This window comes from Pteropus vampyrus, unplaced genomic scaffold (genome assembly GCF_000151845.1).
Source record: "Pteropus vampyrus isolate Shadow unplaced genomic scaffold, Pvam_2.0 Scaffold90, whole genome shotgun sequence".
Lineage (NCBI taxonomy): Eukaryota > Metazoa > Chordata > Mammalia > Chiroptera > Pteropodidae > Pteropus > Pteropus vampyrus.
The window spans coordinates 113,887-121,432 of record NW_011888871.1 but is presented as its reverse complement, the minus strand read 5'-3'; the positions used below and the strand labels follow the sequence as shown (position 1 = coordinate 121,432).

At 65.7% G+C, this 7,546-nt stretch overlaps 1 protein-coding gene across 1 annotated transcript in view; it reads right to left on the bottom strand.

Moving 5' to 3' along the window:
- Positions 1-348: 348 nt before the first annotated feature.
- Positions 349-7,546, bottom strand: part of LOC105294592 (cAMP-dependent protein kinase type I-beta regulatory subunit) — a 97,454-nt gene continuing 90,256 nt past the window's right edge. The window contains exons 10-11 of the mRNA XM_023532751.1: positions 2,222-2,303; positions 349-1,818 (exon numbers count right to left, since the gene is read on the bottom strand). Of these exons, the coding sequence (XP_023388519.1) occupies positions 1,646-1,818; positions 2,222-2,303 (255 nt within the window). The 3' untranslated portion in view covers positions 349-1,645. The remainder of the gene's footprint in view (positions 1,819-2,221; positions 2,304-7,546) is intronic.

Genomic DNA, 7,546 nt, shown 5'->3' with positions numbered 1-7,546 from the left:
AAAGGCACGTGATTTCAAAGACTCGGTACTAAAGCATAAAGTCTCTAACAATTTTTGTATTGATGACATGTTGAAATGATAATATTTTGGATAGATTGGATGAAACAAAATATATTATCAAAATGAGTTTCCGCAGAGACAGTTGGAGGGGGCGGGGAGTTAGTTTAATGGGGACGGACTTTCAGTTTGGGACGATGGAAGAAGTTACGGGGACGGACGGTGGTGGCCCCTGCACAGCAGTGTGAGTGTCGAGTGGCCTGACCTGGACACTGACGCCGGCTGACACGGCAGGCTCTGTGCTGTGACGATTTTACCACAGGGAAAGCAAACGGGAGGCCGAGTCGGGAAGAGGAGATTCACGGCACGTTTAATGGCACATGCAGCACGGAGGACGTCGCGACACACGGGCTGGCCCCGCGTCACAGGCGGCCGCGGGCCGCAGCGGGGCTGCTGGGGCCCAGGCGTGCGCGGGCAGGAGCAGAATTGGGTGAACGGCACAATTCGACAGTATTTCAGGCCACCAGAAGGGACGACGCGGCTCCCGGCCCTGGCCCCACCCCTCCAGGCCGGTCCGGCTCAGGGCGGCGCTGGATCAGGATGTGTTTAAAGGGGAGTTCGATGGGTCGGTGACTGGGGTGTGTGGGGCCCAGGGCTGGTTCTGGAGGCCCGAGCTCAGACCTGTGCAGGGCGGCAGGTCTGCTGGAGGGTGACTCACGGGGAACGGGGACTCTGGTTCTGACGACAATCCCCAGAGTATGTTTGAAGAAAACCCTCCTCTCCCTCGCAAGGTCTCCCAGAAGCTGTGGAACAAGTAAATAGATGCTGCTTGGGGTCCCCTGACTCCGAGGGAACGGTGCTCGGGGTCCCGGGAAGCCCCAGACTCACACAGTGCTTCCTTCCTGCCCCGTCTTGGCCCAGCGAGGCCGACGGCGGGATCTGACTGTCTGGCAGACTGGCCAGCGTTCCCAGACCACCCGACATGGGCTTTAAACGTCTGTGTGGGGTCCCCTGCCACCGGGCCGGAAGCTGACTGGGACCTCCATCCTCTCTGAGGCTGGGCCCGGCTTGTCACGCAGAGGTTCTTCCAGCCCTGGCATCTTCGACAGGACACTGGCCGGGAGAACCCCTTCTCCCTAATCCGTGGGGTACCCCCTTGGACATTGCTGCCCCGTTACACTCCAGACCTGGTGACCTGACATCATTGAGCCCTGGGACCCGGGTCATTGCCTGACCAGCCTCTGGACGGGAGGGTGACAAGTGGCCTTCACCCTCCTGTCAGCTCCAGGAGGACCCGGACAGCCCACCAGACAGGGACCCTGGACCCCTACAGCCACGAGGGTGGGCATGCTCCTATGTCCCCCAAAAGGCGTGGGGAAGGATGAAGGGGGTCCCCTAAGATGAGCGCACGGGGGGAGGAAAGAAGGGGAGTGTGTGGGGAGGGGTGTGGCTACTCCTTGGCCGGGAGCGTCCTGTCCGCCCTTCGTTTCTGAAATGCCCAGGTGAGTATTTTATTCCAAACGCGAGTCTGGAGGGAGACAGTCCCCAGGCTGCTGGGACACCAGCCCATCCCGCGGCCTCCCCGGCACGGACGAGCACGCCATCACGGGAAGCAGGGCTGGGGCGGCGGGCAGGGCGGGCGGCGGGCTCAGACGGTCAGTGAGATGAAGCTGTTGTAGCGCTGGATGTTCCTCTTGAGGATCTCGGAGACGGGGCCCAACACGCGCTCGAAGCGGGGCCGGTCCAGCTTGACGCACTTGAGGGGCCCCCGAGCCACCACGGTGGCCGCCCGGGGCCGGTTGAGCAGCAGCGCGATCTCCCCTGGGGGCGAGGGTGCGGGTCAGGGCCCCGGCGCCCTTGCTGCCTGTGGGTGGGGCCACCGGCTTCACAAAGCCGACCGGACCGACCGCAGGACCCGGTTAGAGGTGACTCCAGCACACAAACGGGTGCTCGGTGCGAGTCCGTCCACGGAGCGTCGGGGACGCGCTCACACTGGCTCGCGTTAATCCGACATTCGGTGCCGCGTCACGTCCGGGCCCCGTGTGCCGCAGGCGCGTGGTGTGCGCCAGCCCGCACCGTGGGAGCCTGCCCGCAGGGGACAGCCCGCAGCCAGGACAGGCCGTCAGTGGACGCCCCTCCCTCGGGCCCCGCAGGTCTTCACCTTGGGCCCCTTCCCGGGACCCCGGGGCATGGCCTGCCTCCCGCGGGAGGGGACCCCACTCACCAAAGTAGTCGGAGGGCCCGAGGCGGCCCACCTCCACGTACTCCTCGTTCAGGGACCGGCGCTGGAGGACAGACGCTGAGCCCTGTGGACACCAGGGGGACGCGTGAGGGTCGGCTGGCCCGAGGCCACCGTGAGGGGTTCCCCGTGAGGGGGTGCTGCCCGGATCCCCTCACGCGGCCGCCTGAACCGAAGTCACCATTTTTCCGCTCGTGCACGGAGGCCGTGGGGTCTGAGAGCCCACCGTCCCCCTAGCCTGCTCTGGAGCCCATGGTGGGAGCTCGGGGACACACGGGCAGGAGAATCTGCACGCTGCTCCCGGCTGACCTTGGCCAGCCCGCAAGGACAGGGAGCGTTTCCAGCACCGGCGAGCCGACAGCCTGGTCTCGGGGTCATGTACCCACAGAGCACCGCAGCCCCCTCCCGACCCCAACAGGGGGGCGTCCGCAGGCCTAGCCTGGCTCAATGATTAACTGGAGGCTATGGGGACCAGACAGGGCCCAGAACGCGTGACAAAGAAAGCCTCCGCCCTCGGGGGCGAGGGGACAGCCTGGCAGCCTGGGCGGAGCGTCCCTGTGGGAACACTGGTGGCCAGGGGCTCCGGCCCCGGGGCCCTTGTCTGCATGTGAGCGGGAACCATGTTTGGGAAACAAATCCCGAGGCCGGGGCGCTGACCCCAACTGGGACCCGTCCTGTGACCACGTGGCCCGCGAGGGTTAGGAGCCAGGCTTTGTAACCGGCCCAGCCACACCCCACTCTGGTATGGACAACCGTCTGTCACGCGGCTGGTCTCAGACGCCTCCGGTGTGAACTCTGAGCCACTCGTGGGTCACAGCTCCGGCACCCTGCCTTCCGGGGGTGCCGCGCTGCGTCCCCTCCGCAGCTGAGGGGCCTGAGGCCCAGAGGTGCCGGCCGCTATGGAACTGGGGCCCCTCAGGCACCCAGGGTCATGGTGGCTTTGTCTGCAGCCGCTAAGGCACGGCCACATCCTGGCCGCCATTTCAACCCCGCCAAGCGTGATCTTGTTTCGGGGGGGACTCGGCTCGCCCAGCCCAGCCCCCTACACGCCGCCTGGCCCTGCCGGGTTAATGTGTGACGCCCGCCGACTGTGCCACGGTCTGGGAGACAGCGGGTCAGGAGACCCCGCCGGGGCGCCCTGCCGGACTCCCCAGCCCCCCGCTGCGGCCTCGGGTGTTTATGAAGCCAGCTGATGGAGGGAGCAGGGCGGGTAAACGTCCACGGGGCCCTAGGCCGAGCACGGTCACCACCCGGGAGACAGGGGCAGCAGCACCCACAGACTCGGCCGGAGGGCACGTCGTCCCTGCCCGAGCCCCCGAGGGGAATGGAGTCCTGGGCGTCTGCCCGCCAGGCGCCTGGTTTCATTCTGGCTCCGGCACAGGCCAGGTCTGGGCACAGCTCAGGGCTGCAGCCACGCTGGGGACGATGGCCGCTCAGCTGCGCGCTTCGCGGAGGGAGGCCCTGCGGGGGCCTCGGCGAGGACGGTGACGGGGACAGGTGTGGCGTCTCGACGCCGTTGCCCTGACCTCACTCCCACACACGCCTTTTCATCTGCGACGTGTCACGTGACTTCCCCCCCGTCTCCGACACGTTTCCTCGTGATGCTTGGAGCCGAGGTTCACAGTCACTCAAGGACCCTGCAGGCTGCGAGTACCTGCTCAGGTGCTTTGAGGCCCAAACCACAGAAAACCCAGCTTGAGGTGCGGAAGGCCGCTGAGGCCGGCAGCCGGCCCGGCGGTGCGACGCTGTGTGGCAGACCCGCCGGTGGGCGGGCCATGCGGGACAGAGCCACCAGCCCTGGACACCCACCCGTCATCGCTTCCCAAGGCACCGGTGCACATCCTTTCAGCCGCTCTGTCGTGGGGACTCCTCCTCACAGCAGTGGAGGCTGTCCCCCCGACTGTCACGCCAGCCCAGGACGTCCTGTCCTGTGACCGCTCTGCCTGCTGGCATCAGCAGGCACCCAGCCCAGCAGCAGAGGGAGGCAGGGACTCGGCAGAGCTGAGCTTTCCCACGACACGGCAGCAGGCGTGGCCACCGCGTGGCCTGGATTTCCAAGACAGCAGGACCATCCACGGCCCTGGAAATGACCCTCCCGACCCAGCCAGGGTCTGTCCAAACCTGGCTCTGGTCATGCAGGCCACAGCCTTGGGACAGTCCTGCCCTCCCAAGCCCCAGCATCCTTATCTGCAAGATGGGCGTGACACCGGCCAGGCTGACAGCCCTGGGCGAGACAGAGGGTCCTGGCCTCAGCCGCGGTTTCACGCCCATCAAGTGTGGTCAGTTGTCCTGAGGGCGCAGACGTGGGGGTGGATGTGAGCAGCGCCTGGGACATGAACTCTGGTTCCCAGAGTCACAACATTCACGAGACATTCCCACCCCTGACGAAACCCCGCGGAGCCTGGGAGGCAGAGCCCTCCCCGCTCTGCCTGTACGTCTCGCGTGAACACGTCGCGTGCGGGTCTTTCCGTATTTAAACAGAAGCAGACTCCTACACACACGTACACACTCATGCCTGCACGCACCGCCCACATGCACACCGCACACGTGCACACGTGCACACACGTACACATCCACATGCACACAATGTGCACACACCACACATGCACACATGCCATAGGCACATACATGGACACGCCGCCCACATGCACACATGTACACACCTACATGCAGACGCATGCATGCACACACACACACACACACACACACCCCACACGCGCACACGCACACGCACGCGCACACACGCACTCTGGATTAGACGACCGTGCTCACAAGCCTCTCCAGGCACCTGTGACTCCTGAACGAATAAGCTGCACAGGGACAATTTCAGAAAAGCCACAAGGGCCACCAAAGCGGCGTCCTCCTCACAGGGCCCCTGCCCCAGCCCGCTCTCCGCTCCCGCGGCGGCCTTTCCCAGGCCGAGGCGGCTCGTGTGTCTGTAGCCCGGCTGAGCTTGTTCGCCGGCTTTAAGGGGCCTGTGCCATCCTCCCCACACATCCCTGTCCCCTCTGCTGTGCACACCTGTCACACACCCTGGGCTGCAAACCGCCCTCGAAGCAACGGCAGAAGCGGGGCTGGCCGGTGAGCGGCCCGAGGCCGGTTTTCGAGCTGACGCTTAGTGGCCGGGCCCTGGCGAGGGCGCAGGGCAGCGGCTCCCGTGGGAAAACCACACACGTGTGCTCGCTTCGGCAGCACACACGGGAACACGGCAACGGCAAAGTGACGCGACTCTGGCCCCAGGGCCCAGGACAGGAGCCTGGGGCCCCGGGCACGAGGCACAGGGCCCTGCCTGGCAAGGGTCCCCTCTGCGCACCAGCTACTCTCCGGTTCCCGGGAGCTGGGCGATGCCCCTGGCGTGGGGACATGACGGGGACTCCAGGGACAGGGCTGGGCTCCCCCCGGCTGAGGTGGGGAGTGTGACCTGGAGCCGCTGAAGGGGCCCTGGGGGTCCCACAAGGGTCAGCTGGGTGTCCACGCCAGCAGACTGTTCTGGAAGCCAGGACACCAACGCCGACCCTGGTCTTGCTCCTGCCGATGCGTGCTAGACCCCAAAGCAGGGGCGGGTGACGAAGGTGCAGCCACGCCAGGTGCCACCCCCCTGGGCCCCAGGCCGAGGCCGCCCCTGCGGAGCTGGGCACCCGCTCCCGTCGTCCAGGCCCAAGGCCACGCAAGGCACCCGGCTCCCCAGCTTCTCCCCTTCCGCTCGGTGAGCCTCGGGCCCCGACCAGGCGAGAGCATGTCGCCCGCCACGGCCGCCCGGTGAGCAGCAGGAACCCAAGCTGGGCAGTCACTGGTTTTCATCACGCCTGACTTGCCGTTCAAATCGGCCTGGTCGTCAAAGGCCGTTCCAAAGGACTCAGCAGGGCCAGGCAGGCGGACAGTGTCCTGGGGCCTGGAGTCACCGTGCTGCCCGGGGCATGGCGGGCACCGCGAGGCGGGACCTCGGCCCCGGCCCAGCTGGCCAGCTGTGGACACGGGCCCTGGCTTCTCCCAGCCTCGATCTCCCCACTGCAAAATAAGGGGCCACTTACCCCAGCTCCCCGGGCTCTGGCCACACCCAGGTGACGTGGCGGGTGAGGCCTCACGGGGACGCTGTCTGGGGTGTGATGGCTCGAGGGCGAGCATCCTCTGGCTCTGAGACTCTTCTCATCAGTAAACTGGGAGGATGATGGTCACCGCCTCGGGGAGGCGTAGGGTCGAAGGGACAAGTGCAGAAGTGGGTGACAGAGACTGGTGCTGGTGGTCGCCACCAGCGTCACGAGCAGACTGAGGGAGGGGCCTGGATGGGTGAACGACGGGTCCATCCGCCAGGATATCTGTCGGCTGAGGAAGGAGCGAAACCCTGACACACGCTCAGCGAGGGTGGACCTTGGGGATGGTGCGCTGGGCAAAAAAGCCAGTCGCAAAAGGACACACTGTGTGACGGCACTCGCACGAGGACCCAGGGCAGCCAGACTCAGACGCGGCGGAAGGCGGAGCCCGGGGCCGGGGGTGGGGCTAGTGTTTGGTGGGGCGGAGTCTCAGTCTGGGACGATGGAACGTTCTGGAGATGGTAGTGGTGACGGCCACACAACGTGACTGTGCCGACCATCACTGAACCGTGCGCTCAAAATGGTTGAGATGGGCGTTACGTGTGTTTTACCCCAAAATAAAGAAAGAGAAACTTTTCTAAAGGCCTGGCCACCGCAGTCCCAGCAGGCCCTCCACCGGGGCCTTCGGGTCTCCGGTCCCTGCAGGCTCACGGGACAGGAGCTGCTGGGAGTCACGCTCCGGGCTCCCCACATGTCCTTCCATCGGGGCACGGCCTGCAGTCGACCCCCAGGCTCGGGGCCCTCTCACAAGCCCTGGGAAGCAGCTGTAAGAGAACCCTTTCCCCCAAGCACCCAGCAGTGACTCCGGCCACCGCAGGGGCATGACCTCCAGTCCCACCAGGCCAGAGCCACCCCAGGCCATGGGCGGTGGGGCCGACAAATCGATTCGCCCAGAACCACGCATCTGGCCAAACACCCATCCTCACTGCAACGACCTTGGCACACAGCTCGGACGTGGGCTGCAGGTCCGAACCCTGGGGGTGGCTCCGTGTGCAGGTGGGATCCCCACTTCCCAGGAGCCCCAGTGTCCTCTCCATTAAAACCCGCCTCCAACTGATGGGGTGAGGCCCCCTCACCGCGGGGGATGCCTGTGTCACTCAAAGTCAGGGAAGTCCACGCGAACCACACCCAGAAATACTGTCACAGACACGCCCAGGCTGTATGTGGCCGGACACCCAGGGCATGGGCCGGCCAAGCTGACCGTAGCCCGGGGCTACCC